We start from the raw sequence: 17,733 nt of genomic DNA on the forward strand, positions 1-17,733 counted from the left end.
CTTTATAGTCACCCAATTACGTTGTGACGTTTGGTACACCCAAAGCACTCCTACGGTATCCGGGAGTTACACGATCTCATGGTCTAAGGAAAAGATACTTGACATTGGAAAAGCTCTAGCAAACAAACTACACGATCTTCGTGCTTATGCTTAGGATTGGGTCTTGCCCATCACATCATTCTCCTAATGATGTGATCCCGCTATCAATGACATCCAATGTCCATAGTCAGGAAACCATGACTATCTGTTGATCAACGAGCTAGTCAACTAGAGGCTCACTAGGGACATGTTGTGGTCTATGTATTCACACATGTATTACGATTTCTGGATAACACAATTATAGTATGAATAAAAGATAATATCATGAACAAGGAAATATAATAATAATCCTTTTATTATTGCCTCTAGGGCATATTTCCAACAATAGGTGGGGCTGGAATCTGGCCGTTGGAGGCAGATTTCTGCGTAGCCCGGAAGTTTCGGCCACACACGGAAGTTCCGGACCCCAAAAGTTCCGGCCAAGTTCAGGCCAGGTTCCAGGCTACACAGAGGGTTTGCATCAACTCTGTAGTACCCCGGAAGCTGTCAAAATAGGGGACGGAAGTCCCGACGCCCGGAAGTTCTGGCCGCCCCGGAAGTTCCGGAGGACGGAAGTTCCGGCCAGGGTCCGGCAAGGTTCCGGGCTACACAGAGAGATTGCACAGAAAGAGCAGTTTCTCTCGTTACCCCGGAAGCTTCTCGGACCCCTGCCGGACCTTCCGGTCCCCGGAAGTTCCAGCCTGAACAAAAGCTTTTCTCCGTGCGAATTTTCAGATCAATGTGAGAAGACAAGTTAATTCCCAGATGTTTTTGTGATGCACCCCCTCTTAATAGTGCAACTGCCCTAAGGACTCAGGAAACAAGAAAACACTATGGTACTCCGCTTTTCTTATACACTCCGTTTTTCCTTTTTCCAATAAGAGAGGGAATAACCATCCATGCTCCATTTTAACTTAATCAGTGTTGTTCACACTAGAGCATGTGGTTAGAGACACAAATGAAGTTGTCATAGATGTCAAAAGTAGTTTAGTGCAACAATGCACTTTCAACCGGGTCTTCACTTGGCCAGCACCTTGCCGACCTCTGGCAAGGGTAGTTAGTAATCTCTGCACTTGGTGTTTTGCCTTGTATCTCTGCAACTTGGGTCTTGAATGTTGGGCTTAGTCTTGAGTCTTGATTTCCCAACAAGCCTTACTTGTCGGGGTGCTATCACTGCCTGTGCATAAGTCTGGGGTACTAAGGGCCCATATCTTAGTACACCGACATTGTTATAGGCAAATCCACAAATGGAAACCAGCTACCTCCCTCATCAAGGTTCGCTGGTATAACCAACCAGCCACGAAGCGGGTTCTGCTAAGCTTCATCTGTTACCATATTTTATTCCTTCCTTCTCTTTTTTCTTTTTTTGTTTTCATTTTTTCCATTTTTTGTTATTTTTTCTTTTTTCTTCTTCCTGGTTTCTTCCCTCATCGATTTTTGTTTTTTTGTTTTCTTAAATGCGTGAACTTTTTTCAAATCGATGATATTTTTTTCAAATTTGATGAACGTTTGTTTTCAAAAAAAAATTATTTTTAGTCAACTATTTTGAACAATTGATGTTTTCCTAAAATTCGATAAACCCTTTTTTAATTCGATTAACTTTTTTTTTCAAATTTGATGAACATTTTCAAATTCAATGAACTCTTTTTTAAATTAGATGAATTTATTTTGAAATTTGATGAACCTTTTTTCCAAAATTGATGAACTTTTTTAAGTTTTGTGATTTTTTTTCCAAAATTGATGATTTGTTTTCAAAATTTTGATGGACATTTTTCATTTTTCTGTGAGCTATTTTTCTAAATTGATGAACTTTTTTCAGAATCAATGAATTTTCTTGAATAGGGCAACATTTTTCTGCATGTTCATGAACTTTTTTTGAAATTTGTGAAGTTTCATTTCTTTGAAAGAAAATCGTGTATGAGCAGCTACGATGGTTTATAAAGTGTTAGCGCTGGATTTTGTCACTTGCAACCACATGCCCTAGTGGTTAGCAACTTGTAGGGCACGAGTTCGATTCGCCGTGGGAGCTTTATTTTTTTATTCTTTTCGCGCATTTTATGACCATTTTGTGACGGTGCCACTTCGCGGGCCGGCCCAATTCGCGTTGTAGCGAGCGCCGCTTCTCCTAATCGATTAGGAGCGCCCCGTCATCGGATTTCACCTAGAAATCAAAGGGCTCCACTGACATGTCATTTTTCATGTGGCTGGCTCTTAGTGATCATTGTTGGACTTCTGATCGACTGGCACACATGCTCCCATGTCGTCCATGCTGCCCATTTTTTGTGATCAAGGTCACGAAATGATCAATCATATTCTCCTTACCTATGTTATGGCCCTCCATCGCCCCGGGCGTAGCAAACAAATGCTTCGCTGAATGTAGCAAAAATATCTGACACAATTGGCACAATTGGTTCTTCAAAGAATTGACCAGGAGGGCCGGGCTTCGGCAGCAGGTCTACCTCAAGGAGATTTTAGCCCGTTCATTGTTGCGGTTAGTGGGTTTCGTGTGGAAGGAAATGTTGTAATCTGAAATGAAATGCAGTTTTTGTGGAATGGAGTTGTCTGGAATGCATTTCAAATTTGGTGACCCACGGCTGTAACTAACCTAATTATGACCGAAGGTTTGAAATTTAATTTGTGATGGCCAGTTGAGAGGACCAGATGACTAGCCAGCTAGGAGACTAGAGTAGAGTAGAGTTCAGTTGTAAAGCAAGGAAGCAAAGCAACGCATATGAGTGCCTTGAGCTGTTGAGCATGCTCACAAAACTCAAAAAGGAGGCGTGGCGGTGAGAGAGAGCAAAGAAGATTCCAAAACCCTTCCTCTCATCCAAGCTTAACAATTATCCATGGATATGTACCGCTCCATTCGGCTCCCATTTCCTTCCTTAATGCGCACTCCATCCCTCCGATATCAACCCAGCCCAGCTCGATCGAAGCGCCCGCGGCATGAGATGAGGGCCGGAGACAGCAGGATGGAGGCCGACCGCCACCACCACGAGAGGGCGGCTGAGGCGGGCGCGGGTCATCACCGCCATGGGAGGAACAGGCGGCGGTACCCGGACGACGACAGGCAGCGGAGCTCCCCGTTGGTGTGGATGGCGGTAATCCTGTGCACGCTGCTGGCCATCGGCATCATCGTGGTGGGCGCCGCGGTATTCGCCGTGTACCTCATCTACAAGCCCCACATGCCGTACATGGTGGTGACCAACGCGTACCTCCAGCAGCTGGACTACAGCCCCGCCGACGGCGTCATCCGCGACATCCAGGTCAGGGCCGACGTCCTGGCCAGGAACACCAACTCCAAGGTGAACGCCTCCTTCTCCAGCTTCAACATCGACGTCAAGTTCCACGGCACCACCCTGCTGCAGCTGAGGGCCGAGACCTTCAGCGTCGCCCGGGAGAGCTCCCTCACGCTGCCCTACAGCGGGGCGTCGCGCGGGGCCAAGCTGGACCTCGCCGGGATGCGGGCCATGGAGGAGGCGCTCAGGTCCAGGGTGGTGCCCATCACCCTGTCCGGCAAGGCGCGCACCCGGTGGAGGATGGGCATCTTCCTCAAGGTCGCCTTCTGGACGCGCCTCAACTGCCCCCTCAGCTTCAGCTACCCCCCCGGCAGCGTCATGCCCATCGACCACGACACCTGCCGCTCCAGGTCGCCGTAGCACGACACAGCCCGGCCGACGCCCATCGTCCTCCTCGGGCTCTGCTCCGCCCTGCTCTGCTCTGCTTAGCCCGCCAATGGCGTATACTCTGCTATTCTATTCATTATAGGTTCATTCGTCGTAGCGACAGGAACGTACATATGCAATTCTTATACAGCATCCCCGCACAAGAAAATTACTTATAAATGCAAACAATGCCGGTAGTAGAGTATGTAAATAGCCGCAGCTGCGAACTATATAGCCAGCCTAATTTGTGGTCCTGTACAGTACATATATTGCGTATGGAATAGTTCGAAGTTCAACTTCATCTCCTTCCGTTTACAGTTTTATTTATTTATTATTACTACTTGAGATCGAGTTGTGGTGCAACTTCGTGAAAGAAGCGCAGATTATTAAGGTGCAGCGCGATAATCCAATGAGAATTGTCGGTTCTGAAGCCATCACCGGAACATTCTGACTTGTGAGTAGCCATCCGGTTGAGCTGACTGAACAAATTAACCTGAATGTCATATTCAGCTATCTATAGCATTTCTTTCTTAGTATCACCAAAAGTATACTTCATGTAAAAGCATTGCCAATTTACCGTGTAGCACGCTCCTCCTAAAGATCAAAGGCACAATCTGAATCCCCTGATGAAGTAACCGTAGTTAATAAACATCCTGGTGAAACAGGAACCAAGTGGCAACATGTTTTTTTTAAGGGAACAGAGTGCTTTCATTCCTTTATTGCATCACAGGTTACATTGTCAGAACCAACAAGCTCATACAAAAGGATTGAGAATATGGTCTAACCAGATTTCATCCATGCCCTGGCTTTTAGCCAACAAAGCTAGGTGCTGAGCTACAGAATCACACTCTCCAATCTTTCTCACAAAAAAAAGTCATCATGACGAGACTTCACTTCTGATGACTCCGACAACAGCAGAATTATCAGACTCTAGGACAATAGAGTTAATTGCAAAAAACCACCACATTTGAGGCATCGTTTGCGAAAAACCACCAGGTCACTAATTTTTTGCAAAAATCACCGTGGAATCGGTAAACATTTTGCAAATAGCACTGATCAGGTGATTTAGCCCGTTTGATCACTTTCCGACAAGTGGGACCGGATTGTAAGAAGATGACTTAGCAAAAAATTTACATACATACCCTTGGATCTAAAATTAAAAAGCAATCAACCCCCTGCGCCCGATCCAATCGGGAGGAGGCAACCGACGACGACAACGGGAGCCGGTGGGGGCGGCAACCATGGCGCTGCCGCGCTGCCACGGCCGATCTCCTCCTCCAGTCGGTCGGACCACCTTGGCTCCAATCACGGCCGCCATCGGGCTCCAAGCATGGCCGCCTCCCGCCTCCGAGCAACCTTCAGGTGTCAGCTTCAAGCAAGGCCGGCCACCAAGACGGCGCCCGCTATTGCACGCGCCTTCGCGCCTCCTCCTACCTCGCCTGCCGCTGCCGCCCGCATACCGCCTGCACCCGGCCGCTCCTCCGCTGCGCTTGCCTGTTGCTGACTGCTACCTCTTGCTCCCCGTATCGCTGCTCGCCACTGGCCACCGCGCTCGCTGGCCGAGCAAATGGGGACGCAGCCTGCCAGTCCTGCGCGCGCACACCCAGGCGACTCCGGCCCAAATGGCGCAGGGGCAGCCTTGGTGAGGTCGGGGACGAACTCGAGGCCGCGAGGTCCGCCTACGCGCGCGCGGGGGGTCGATTGCTTTTCTTTTTCAGATCCAGGGGTGTGTGTGTAAATTTTTTGCTAAGTCAGCTCCTTACAATCTTGCCCCACTTGTCAGAAAGTGATCAAACGGGCCAAATCACCCGATCAGTGCTATCTGCAAAATGTTTACTGAATCCGCGGTGACTTTTGCAAAAAATTAGTGACCTGGTGGTTTTCCGCAAACGATGCCTCAAATGTGGTGATTTTTTGCAATTAACTCAGGACAATACGTGCCTGAGTAATGTTATTAGCAATTTGCAAATATACAACACATGTCTTTGTTTCAGCTTCTTCAACATCTAAATATCTGCTAATTTGACAACATATTTCAACCTAACCTCAGAGATTTCACTAATTAACACAAAGTAGAAAGATGGAGGATTTGTTGAGAACCTGGAGAAGGATGGTAGAGCAGGCTCCAGCTTTTTCACTGAGAAATCATCTATTTGAAGAGACAATTCTGCACACCACTCTTTGTGAGCAATATCACGCGGTGTTGGTCCGCCGGTAGTGCCGGGTTTCTTCCTTGCCCTTTCTTTTTATTTTTTATTTTCCTTTTTCCTATTTCCATCTGTTGTTATAATAGTTTTTCTTTTTATTTCCTTTTCTGTTTTATTTTATTTTTATTGCTTTGTTTTCCCTTGATGTTACCTTTCCCTTTTCGTGTATTTTATGTTTTATTTTCTTTATGTTTTGGTATAAGTAATGCATGTATATTATTTAGAGATACATTAACACTGTTTTGCAACATGTTAATATTTTAGAAAATCTAATCATGTTTTTCAAGACATATATGAACATTTTAAACACCTTTTCGAAATGCATTAAATATTTTCCGACACCTCCAAAAATGCTAAACAAAGCTCATATATTTTTCACGCGCATTAAAGTTTTAGTGTATTTTTCTAAAAAACTACATGCATTTATAAAGAAATTTATATTTTGAATTTTTTTCACTCATATAAAATTAATGCTCTTTATGTTTTAAAACATTTTTTTTACAAAAACAGATGTACATAAAAGATCTCCATATAGCTTGAAAAATAGATCATGTTTTGAAAAAGAATATTCACATAATTGAAAAAACAGTGCTCATGTATGTGAAAAAAAATTAGTGTAGTTTACTCAAAGAACAGAGAAAAAAGATACAAAAAAATGTAAAGAAAACGAAAGAAGGAGTTCCCCCATTTTTGCCGGACTGACTGAACAAACCTCTTCAAATTGCAACGTTGGAATTTGGCCCGCGGGCGTGGCCAAACAAACCAACCAGTCAGAGGCTTCCAAAAAAAAGAAAAAAAACTCGCGAGTGACGACGCGAGCCGTGCACGCCTGTGGCGCGGACGAGATAGTCCGCGGAAAGGAGTGGCCGAGGCTCGCCGGGGAAGACGACGACGACACGAGGCCGCCAGATCATCTACCCGAGCGTGGAAGTATCTCCGTTCCTTTCACCAACCGGCCGGACGGGATGCACGGCGCGGGAAAGGGGGGACTCTCCTCTCCTCCCCCGCCAACGTGGGCTCGTCGGCCCGCAACCCGACGAGCGAGCCGTCGCCGTCGCCCTCCGCGTCCGCACCCGACACGGTGCGCCGAACGTGGCGCCCCACTTGTGGCGCTCCCTCGCTCGCCGTTGCCTACTTAGCCACCAGCTCCGCGCCGCTGAAGGGCTGAATCGAAGCGGCAGTGATGATGAGGCCCAGACCCTTCGGTTCCGGTGTGGCATCGGCCGCCGCGGCCGAGGTTTCGGTGGGCGCGGGATGCCGCGGCGGCTGGGCGTGGAGGCCCAGGCCGAGGGCGCGGCCGGGGCAGCGCTTGAGGGTCAGAGGGGCGCCTAGCCCCCACGCGGCCGCGCCGGCGAGCGCCGTGCACGCGGAGCCCCACCACGGCGAGCGGTTCCGCCCGTTCGGGCTGCCCCGCGCTGGATTCGGCTCGGACCTGGAGGCGGGCATCGAGAAGGTCATCTACGCCTGCCGCTTCATGGCCTTCCTCGCCATCGCCGGATCTCTCGCCGGATCCGTCCTCTGCTTCCTCAAGGTTCTTTAACTGATTGATTCCTCAGCCCGTAGAGTTCATTCATGTGCCTCCCGATCTGATTTTAAGCCGTGCACGGTGTTACGCAGGGCTGCACTTTTGTGATGGATGCCTTCGTGGAGTACTACTTGCGCGGCGATGGGAAGGTCGTGCTCATGCTGATTGAAGCCATTGGTAACCAAACTGATTCATCTCATCAGTCTTTGCACAATCCACCACTAGTACCTTCAAATTCATCACTGGCATAACATGTGGCACAATTGTCACCAGTTTTACATGATCACTAGATGCATACCATCAGTTAATATACTGTAGTTGTGATGCCTGACCATTGTGCATTACTTGTCTCACCTCAGATATGTATCTCATCGGCACGGTCATGTTTGTCTTCGGGACGGGCCTGTACGAGCTGTTCATCAGTAACATGGACATCGCAAAACAGTCCCATGACCGCTCCAGCCTCTTTGGCTTGTTCAAGCTTCCGGTTGGTCTCCTCTCAATTATCATAGAGATAATTTGGTCGATTCAGTGTTCTTATATCCCTGATTCTGTCGGCAGGAACGGCCCAAGTGGCTGGAAATCCGCTCGGTGAGTGACCTCAAGACAAAGCTGGGTCATGTAATCGTCCTGGTTCTGCTGGTTGGCATCTCCGAGAAGAGCAAGAGGGTGACCATCACGTCATGTACTGACCTCTTCTGCTTCGCTGGATCTATCTTCCTCTCTTCAGGTTGCCTCTACCTACTATCCAAGCTCGGTAGCACAAAAGGAGGGAGTCATGCCTGAAACAGAAAATCTTCTTCATAAGAGATAGATCTGTTGTGTGTCCTTTTCGGCACTTCAGGTTGTGTATGCCTCATGTACTGCTTGTATGGATTGACATTAGGCACTATATAGTGATGTACATCGTCTGATATTGTAACTTGCTGCTAGATGGTGTCCATGATCAATTACAGATATGTTGTGCCATGAACTGATTGGTCTGTCATGATATATGTTGACTTCACAAATGGAGAACTCGACTGCTTAATTAGTTTTACATCAGAAGGAACCTCTTGTTACATTTTCTGTTGTCTTCTGCAAAATACTGGAATTAGTCGTCTGCTTTTAAATCATTATCGGTATTATCGCTTGGCTTTGCAAATCATTAGCAGGTCAACACATATGTTTCTCTTTGGTCTTCCTAACACAGTAATATGGAAGTGCTCCTACATCCTCACTTCTTGCTTTTTTGATGTATGGATGGTGCTTGTATGGTGCTGGCGTACCCTGTTCTTGTGCGTGTATATATTGTCAATGAAATGAACCTGCAGAAGCTAATTGCTTGTAACCATCCTTTTGTACTAGGTGATAAATTGGGGTATCCTGATTTCAGTTAACTATCTGGCAAAACAAACTACAACAGATTTTAGTTTGAATAAGAACCTAGATCACTTTATGCGCTAACTGTAGTTTTTACAAGGAAAAGAATATCTGATATTGCAGTTTGGTGAAAAGACTAATATGGACGATTTACCAGTTTTGTAACTTGTTTGAGACCAAGACATCTTTATTAGTTGCAGATTGTGAATGCTTTGCTTTTGTGATATATTTCATTGTTTCTGACCTTAAAGGCCTCTCTGATTGAAAGCATTTTTTGAGGATTTCAATCCTGAGGAATTTTTCCTGTAGTGATTGTTGGATTTATAGAATGAGAAATATTAAGAATTTTAGTATGTGCCACTTTGCATTCAATACCACAGAAAACTTACCTCAAGTCTAAGCTCTTGGAAGAACTAATATACCTCTTGTGTTCTTGTGTTAACTCTGGTGTAATACTGTAATCAAACACACTTTGGTCCCACGTCCTTAGGTTTCAATCCTTCAGGATTCAGGAAGCTATGCCATTGGAATCCAGCATTTTTCATATATCTGTGTTTTCAGAATCCTGCGAATCAAAGAGGCTCTAACTTCACGACTCTTTGCGGCATCTAGCGAGGTGTGTTTCTCACCTTAAAATTTTGCTCTCTTAGCGTCGATCAATCATATCCAGTTGGATGCACACTTGATGACTACTGGGTGTTGGCACTTCCTTTTCTAGAAGTCCTGGTAGTTCCTATTTTTGGAACAGAGGTTGCTATGTTTGCGATTACTGAATAAGAGCCTAGATTACTTTGTGCGTCAACTGTAGTTCTGACAAGGAAAAAAAAATCTGATATCACAATTTGGTGAAAAGACTATAGCTGATTTACCAGTTCCGCAACCTTTGCGAGACAGTATAAAACAAAAACTTTTTTTTTCGAAACGGAAAACAAAAACTTTTGTGAGACCAGGTGCCTAGACATCTTTATTAGATGCATATTGTTGATGCTTTGCTTTTGAGGTATTTTTCTGACCTTAAAGGCTTCCTTGAGTGAAAGGAATTTTCTAGGATTTCAATCCGTAGGAATGTTTTCTATAGCGGTTATCTGATTTGCAGGATGAGAAAACTTAGGAATTTCACTGCGGGCCACTTTGTATTTCCACAGGAACTTTGCGTCAAATCTAAACACTCTTGGAAGAACTCATGTACCTCATGAACTCTTACGTTAAACTCTATTATGGTGTAATACTGTAATCACACACAGTTTGGAGCCGCTTCCTATGGTTCCCAATCCTACAGGATTCAGGAAGGCATGCCATTGGAATCCAGCGTTTTTCCTATATCTGCATCTTCAGGATCCTGCAAATTAAAGAGGTCTTAAGTTCAAAACTCTTACTGGCATCTAGCGAGGTGAGTTTCTCGCCTTAAATATTTGTGACTCTTAGCATTGTTCAATCATTTCCAGTTGGATGGACACTTGATGACTACTGGAAGTTGGTATTTCCCTTTTCTAGAAAGGCTTGTAGTTCCATTTTCGAAACAGGGGTTGCTATTACTGTTTGCTAAAAACCGTAAAAGAAAACGTTGCGGCAAGAATGGCGAAAATTCCTATGCTCTTATGTCATATGGATGACTACTGGGAGTTGGTATTGGACGGGAACTTGGTGCTCTCGGGTACCCGCGGACCCTGTATGCGCAAAAAAAATTATTAATTCAAAAAAAGTTTGAAAAATTCCAAATCTTGTTTGGAATCAAAGATGATCAGGTATTGTACTTGTATAAAAAGTTTGGACGAGAAATGATTCCTATTGACTTCAGGGCAAAAAGACAAGTTTATGACGACAATATAGCGTGTATAGTACTTGTATATAGCATTTTTTGCCAAATCTTCGACCCAGGATGCAACGGAAGTCATTCTCTGACGAATCTTTTTATACGACTACAATACTTGATCATGTTTGATGCCAAAAAAGATTTGGAATTTTTTGAACTTTTTTTGAATTACTAATTTTTTTTTGCATATAGGGTGCGCGGGTACCCAGGTTCTTCTTCATATTTTCCAGTTGGTATTTCCCTTTTCTAGAAAGCCTGGTAGTTCCATTTTTGGAACAGGGGTTGCTATTACTGTTTGCTAACAACTGTAAAAAACGTTGTGGCAGTAATGATGAAAATTCCCATGCTTTTATGTCATATGGTGAAGTTTACAACACTTTCTGGGTTATTGAATTAAAGGAGGTGAATAAAATGAGATTACCTGTATTGTGTCGCCAAGGCTGAGGGACCTCAAATAAATTATTTGCTTAATTGCAAGCCAACCAGTAGGAAGCAAGGTTCCAAATAAAAAAAAGAGGGATAGCAACCCCTGAATTGATTAGCCTGGCAAGATTTATGTTGACATCACAAATGGAGAACTCGAGTACTTAATTAGTTTTACATCAGAAGGAACCTCTTGTTACATTTTCTGTTGTCTTCTGCAAAATACTGGAATTAGTCGCCTGCTTTTAAATCATTATCACTATTATTGCTTGGCTTTGCAAATCATTAGCAAGTCAACACATATGTTTCTCCTTAGTCTTCCTAACACTAGTGATATGGAAGTGCTCCTACATCCTCACTTTTTGGGGTCTGTCATTTGACCACAAGTTCACAACTCCCTGTTGAGGTGTATCAAATAATATGGTGCATATTTGATGTATCGATGGTGCTTGTATGGTGATGGTGTATCCTGTTCTTGTGCAGGTGTATTGTCAATGAAATGAACCTGCAGAAGCTAATTGCTTACTAAGTGATAAATTGCGGTATCCTGATTTCAGGTAACTATATGGCAAAACAAACTACAATATATTTAGTTTGAATAAGACCCTAGGTTACTTTATGCACTAACTGTAGTTTTGTCTAGGAAAATAATATCTGATATTACAATTCGGTGAAAATACTAATATGGACTATTTACTAGTTCTGTAACTTTTGTGAGACCAAGACATCTTTATTAGATGCAGATTGTGAATGCTTTGCTTTTGTGATATGTTTCATTGTTACTGACCTTAAAGGCCTCTCTGATTGAAAGGAATTCTTAGGATTTCATTTCTGAGGAATTTTTCCTGTAGTGGTTGTTTGATTTGTAGAATGAGAAATTTTAGAATTTTTAGTATGAGCCACTTTGCATTCAATACCACAGAAAATTTTACATCAAGTCTAAGCTCTTGGAAGAAAATTTTACATCAAGTCTAAGCTTCGGAGTCTTGGAGCCTAGTGGAAGATCCCGGTGGGCGCAGCGTTCGCGAGGCTTCTTCGTTTTCGTTGATCTGCCGTTGTCGGCATTTGTTTCTTTTGCTCTTTCTCTGTCGTTTCTTTTGGGCGTGACTGTGCTGCTTCCGCCCCAGCACCTATCCTTGTACGGCTTGGTTGGTTGCTTTGTATACAAAGCGGAGGGAAACCCCTTTTCGGTATTGTGTTAACTCTATGGTGTAATACTGTAATCAATCACACTTTGGTGTCACTTCCATAGGTTTTAATCCTGCAGGTTTCAGGAAGGCATGCCATTGGAATCCAGCATTTTTCATATATATGTGTTTTCAGAATCCTGTGAATCAAAGAGGCCCCAAGTTCACAACTCTTTGCGGCATCTAGCGAGGTGTGTTTCTCACCTTAAATATTTGCTACTCTTAGCATCGTTCAATCATATCCTGTGGGATGCACACTTGATGACTACTGGGAGTTGGCACTTCCTTTTCTAGAAGGCATGGTAGTTCTTATTTTTGGAACAGAGGTTGCTATTACTGTTTGCTAACAACTGTAAAAAATGCGTTGTGGCAATGATGATGAAAATTCTATGCTTTTATGTCACATGGTGAAGTTGACGGCACTTTTTGGGTTATTGAGTTAAATAAAGGAGGTGAATAAAATGAGATTAGTTGAATTATAGGATGAGAGAACCTTAAATAAATTATTTGCTAAATTCCAAGCCAACCAGTAGGAAGTAAGGTTCCAAATCAAAAGAAGACTTCAAAGCACCTTTTCCAAATGCAAATCAAAGCTTCCGAAATTTTAGAAAATGGGGATCCACAGAAAAGGAACATTTTTTGGTGGTGCAATATCCTAATACATATATGATAGCTTTAGGCATTTGCTACTCTTTTCTATATGCAGCTATGAGCAACACAATTAGAAGCTCCAACTTGATGTTTGTTCCCTCCACCTAAGACTTGATGAGTTCTGGTAGAAGATCCAACTTGCTGTTCTTCCTTAAACTTTGACTGGAACATGTCAAGTGAGGCACTTTGATAGTTCAGGTTTACAAGTTGCATGCTTAATGAGGCTTCCATGACCCCCCAAGTATGCCATACTAGTACAACTGGGTCAACTTGTGCGTTAAACTTAGGTTGTCGAGGAGATCTTTCGTTAGAATAACGGATGATATGCTGGTGACTAGATGATTCATAACCGCCTCTTCAGTCTTTGGTAACACTAAATAAAGAAAAGGTAGTAGCTGTTTGTTTGATTGATGCACTGGCAAAAAGATTAGTAAATTACCATGCTGGTAAGAAGGATAATTCACATGAAAGTATCACTCTGACTGGGCATGGAAACAATATCACACTGATACATGTCATGCTGTCACAGAGTTCAGGCCAAACTTGAGGCATATTCACATGCCATTGTTTTTTTAATAACCCTCACTTCATACAGTGTCTATCCAGGTAGAAGAAGCTTATATGTTTCTTAGAATAAAACTGGATTGGGAAAAGGTGTTCCCTTAAGCATAAAATTCGTGAAAAAAAATATGTTGAGACATCCAAGTTGTAAACAATGGGCTGGAGATTGTTGTTATCACCTCCCTGGTCCTCCCATCACTCGACTCCTCTAAAAGTATCTTTCTTGAACTAAAATAATGACACAATCTGCATATATAAAGAAGGGAGCTGGCTCTAGTGGTAAGCCATCTTAGTAGTGAGTGAGTAACTTGTGTCTTCAGCTCTTATTCTTGCCTGCTTCCATTGTTCAAGCTAGCTACCACTAGCTACTTCTCTCATCGGTACCATGGCCATTTCATCAAATACGGTCGTGGTTTTCATGTTGCTGCTCAGTACTGCCTTCATGCAGCTTCCTGTGCCAGCTGATGCAAGGAGGCTAGAAGTGAAGGCGCCTATCATCAGCGTGCGTCCTCCCTGCACTGGAAGGAGCACTCTGGAGGCGCCTGCTGAGCAAGTCGAGTCGACAACTCCAGGTCATAGCCCTAGCATTGGCCATAATAGTCCACCAAACTGAGATGGCCTGATGCTGCTTCATTCCATACCAGGACTTTGCAGCTTGGTATATGATACTCCTGTGGTGTATTCTCTGTGTGTTTGTTACGAAAGGCATAAGGCATGCGATCGACGCTAGGGGAGCTTTTGTTTCCCTTATATTTGTTTTGTCACCAGTGAAACTTGTGCCTGCATTTTCTTTCACTCTTACGTGAAAAACTTTTGCTTACCGTTGTCTCTGAGGAGGGCCTATTGATCTGTAGCAGTTTGCTTTTAGAATTTTTTTACTCTTCCTATGTTGTAAACTTGAGGAGGTGTATGTGAGCTTGTTGAAAGTTTTCCTGCAATGATGACGTAAAGTTGAAAGAGATCCATTGTGAATGGCACTTTGGTTTCCCATCTAAATGGAACAGCTTAGCTCGGTCCTGGTCTACTGGATCCATCTCTGTAACCGTTGCACAATACCTTCAATATAAACATTAAGTTTGTGTAAATTGGTCAAGGCTAAAATAATTGTTGAGCAAGCCCTTAGAATATAGGAGCATACTTTGCTGAAGGAACAGATGCATCTTCACAAACAAGGCCTCATGTCCAGCCTCTGTTGTTGGTGGTCTTATCAATGAGCTGCAGCTGATCCGGCTGAATGTAGCAGAACATTAGCAGAACATCCATGTACGGGCAGCGCCTGGGGTGACTGCTTCTTCGTTTTTCTTATGCTTCCCCCTCTCTTTCTCCAATGTGTTTTCCTCTTGTACATTCCTAATCTATGATGCAAATGCAGAGCACCTGCCATTGTCCCCTCAAAAAAGAATAACACAAGTTTGTAAATTGTTTGGTTTCTTACTTCCCTTGGAGCTCTATGTACTCGGCCATCTATTTTCCTAACCAGTTTCATTCTTATGGCTGTATTCGTGTTGCATACACTTGATTCAAACAGCTAGCCAGGATACACGCTCGTTGCACAATTATTTCGCCTCGCTGAGTGTTTTCATTTGCAATTACCCTGGAAATTCATGCCACAAAGGATTTAAAAGAATCATAGTATAGTCAATTGTTGCCCAGGGTCTCTCTTTTATATTTTATACTCCTTCCGTTCCTAAATATTTGTCTTTCTAGAGATTTCAACAAATGACTACATACAGAGCAAAATGAGTGAATCTACACTCTAAAATATGTCTATATACATTCGTATGTGGTAGTCATTTGAAATCTCTAAAAAGACAAATATTTAGGAACGGGGGAGTAGATGTCATGTCCCTTTCCTTGTACTGGTTGCATTCTCTGTGTGAGAGAGACAAGTTGCTTGCGTCGTACAGTTTTAAAGAACTTTGCTATGTTGTACACCTTTTTCTCTTTGGTTCAGGGCCAAAGCATGCAGCAGCAGCTGTACTATGATCTTAAAATACTTCAGCCAACTATGTGCACAGATCACTTGCTGGTCCCAGTTCATAATCAAATCACAATGTACTAGGTAGTAGTCCATGCTAATGCAACTCTATTGTATTGCTACTAAAAACCGCGGCATCATGTACCAAACTTTTGGTGACAGCTCTTGTAGCAGTTTATGGTTGTAAATTTCCTGATATTTTCCCACCCTAGCAGTCAAGCATTAACACATCGTATATTGTTTTACATGCATTAATGTTCAGTTGGTGTTGCACAAACTTGAATAAGACAGCCAGATTGCATGTTCATTTCAAAGTGGTCTGATCATGTTCAAAGAAAAAGTTGTCTGACCTCTGCATAAGATATCTTTCTGCCAAGGTTTTCTTTTTTCTAGAAGTGTGTGTTGTACTGAATTACACTTCTAAAGGACTTGCCTGGATTATACAGATATTCTGTACTGATAGAGTGATTACAACCCTAAAAGACTAGTCTGAGTTATACAACTCTGTACAGACACATGGACGGATCGGCGCCCTTCATACCAGAGCGAGAGGGTAGGGAGCCGCCTTTGGAGATGGAGAAGGTTATTACTGAGTCCGTTTGAGCCCATGGAGCTGACGAGGGCGTTTCTTCACCTGCTGGTTGTTTCTTCTCCTCAAGACCCGGCTTCCGTCTTTGCACGTCGACTTCAAGCTGGGCTTGCGCTCTAGACTTCAGATTTTTGCTGCTAGTCTGATTGATATTTGTTAGCAGTTTGCACAACACTTCGTATCTTTCAGCCACCGCGTTCGCTTCTTTGTATTGTTGGTCATCGTAAATCTGGCCGGTTGATGGCTTTGTTAATTCAAAGCTGAGCTAATCTCGAGCCTCGGTTCTAAAAAATGGCGGTATTGCACACTTGTGAAGTTGGTTCTTTTATTGAACTGTATACCTTATAAAGATCTTGGCTTTGTTATACACTTGTTTTCTCTCTCATCACATCCATTGGTTTAAGGCCAAAGCATGCATGCAGCAGCAAGTGGTACCATGATGTTATTAGAATATGAAGGAAGTGCACAGATCACTCAATGGTCTCAGCTTTTAAACAAATCACCGGGTACTAGGTAGTACTGCATGCTAACGCATCTCATCACTTTTGCAAAAGGAAACCTAGTTGTTGCTAAAAATTGACCAGCAACTGGTAGTGTCTGAGAAGGTTATTTCCTGATTAAGGCATGTGGGAGTTGTGATAGCTTATTTATAACACATCTTGTTTGTTTTTTAATCTTCCCCAGATCTGTTGGAATCTCCATCAACTGTGTTCAGCAATACCATGCTGCTTTTCTGTGGTAGAGAGCAGCTAGTGTTGTACTCCCTCCGTCCGGAAATACTTGTCATCAAAATGGACAAAAAGGAATCCGAAAATACTTGTCATCAAAATGAACAAAAAGGGATGGGAGTATACATTTTCACTTTGCTTTTGAGGAAAATAAATGTTTTACCTCCGCGCCCGGTTATAAAGTTTTCCTTTGGTCATTACTATGAACTATATGTCGTAGGCTTTGCCCATTAACTGCAAATGTCAACTGAATGGTGATGCATGCCATCAGTCCTATGTGTCTCCACATCAGTCACTTTGACAACCCTAATATATGATGATTACGGTATATGCGGTCCAATTACACGCACTTGTTCGATCCAACTGCATGTCTACTTCAATTGCTCCTAGGTCTTGAAGAGTGGCCACTGAATTTTCCAATCTTATCCTCCAGTATGAAAAAAAAGCTTATTCCGAAGTGCTTCCTCTGGCCCTTGAATAGCTGATCATGTGAACAAAGGTGTGATCAAACATTCCATAGGTCAAGAGAATGCTATGAAACGATAACGCTTAAATTTCGTGAAAATTCGTAGGTTAAGGAATGCTAGCCATTTTATTATCTCGCCATGGAGGGCACTAACCATTTTACCATCTTATTCCTCCTCTGCCGGATATGCTGAATTGGGTTGTCATGTGTGCGAGAACCACCCAAATGTCACCTGAAAGATTGAAATTCTGAACTGTTGTAGCTTTAATATGTAGGGACATGATCTAAATTCGATGGATCGCTGTTAAAAATACACACTCAGTGAACTCTCGTAGCTTGTGCACATAGATGCTGTTCTTTTTTCTTGTCTTTTTTGTGGCTGACATAGATGCTGTTCCAAAGCAGCACAACAGCTTTAGGGCATCTCGAACGCCCACCCGTAATTTTTTCGTGCATCCGTCCGCGCAGGGGGTACCAGTCCGCATACACGGATGCGGGAG

General features: G+C 43.4%; 2 protein-coding genes across 2 annotated transcripts; both read left to right on the forward strand.

The window, feature by feature from the left end:
- The first annotated feature begins 2,987 nt into the window (after positions 1–2,987).
- On the forward strand, positions 2,988–4,044 carry LOC119340540. The gene has a single exon (XM_037612462.1). The coding sequence runs from the start codon at positions 3,030–3,032 to the stop codon at positions 3,735–3,737; it is 708 nt and encodes a 235-aa protein (XP_037468359.1). The 5' UTR covers positions 2,988–3,029; the 3' UTR covers positions 3,738–4,044.
- Positions 4,045–6,925: 2,881 nt separating this feature from the next.
- On the forward strand, positions 6,926–8,514 carry LOC119338355. The gene is made up of 4 exons (XM_037610666.1): positions 6,926–7,481; positions 7,568–7,652; positions 7,835–7,962; positions 8,037–8,514. The coding sequence occupies exons 1-4, from the start codon at positions 7,134–7,136 to the stop codon at positions 8,259–8,261; spliced, it is 786 nt and encodes a 261-aa protein (XP_037466563.1). The 5' UTR covers positions 6,926–7,133; the 3' UTR covers positions 8,262–8,514.
- The last annotated feature ends 9,219 nt before the right edge of the window (positions 8,515–17,733 follow it).

Source organism: Triticum dicoccoides, chromosome 7B, assembly GCF_002162155.2.
Source record: "Triticum dicoccoides isolate Atlit2015 ecotype Zavitan chromosome 7B, WEW_v2.0, whole genome shotgun sequence".
NCBI classification, from domain to species: domain Eukaryota; kingdom Viridiplantae; phylum Streptophyta; class Magnoliopsida; order Poales; family Poaceae; genus Triticum; species Triticum dicoccoides.

What these genes read in the sequence shown, in the direction of transcription:
- LOC119340540 (XM_037612462.1), top strand. Translation starts at nt 3,030, where the DNA reads ATGAGGGCCGGAGACAGCAGGATGGAGGCCGACCGCCACCACCACGAG.
- LOC119338355 (XM_037610666.1), top strand. Translation starts at nt 7,134, where the DNA reads ATGATGAGGCCCAGACCCTTCGGTTCCGGTGTGGCATCGGCCGCCGCG. An exon ending in CCGTCCTCTGCTTCCTCAAG is followed by an intron (nt 7,482 to 7,567) that starts GTTCTTTAACTG and finishes GGTGTTACGCAG; the next exon opens with GGCTGCACTTTTGTGATGGA. An exon ending in TTGGCTTGTTCAAGCTTCCG is followed by an intron (nt 7,963 to 8,036) that starts GTTGGTCTCCTC and finishes TTCTGTCGGCAG; the next exon opens with GAACGGCCCAAGTGGCTGGA.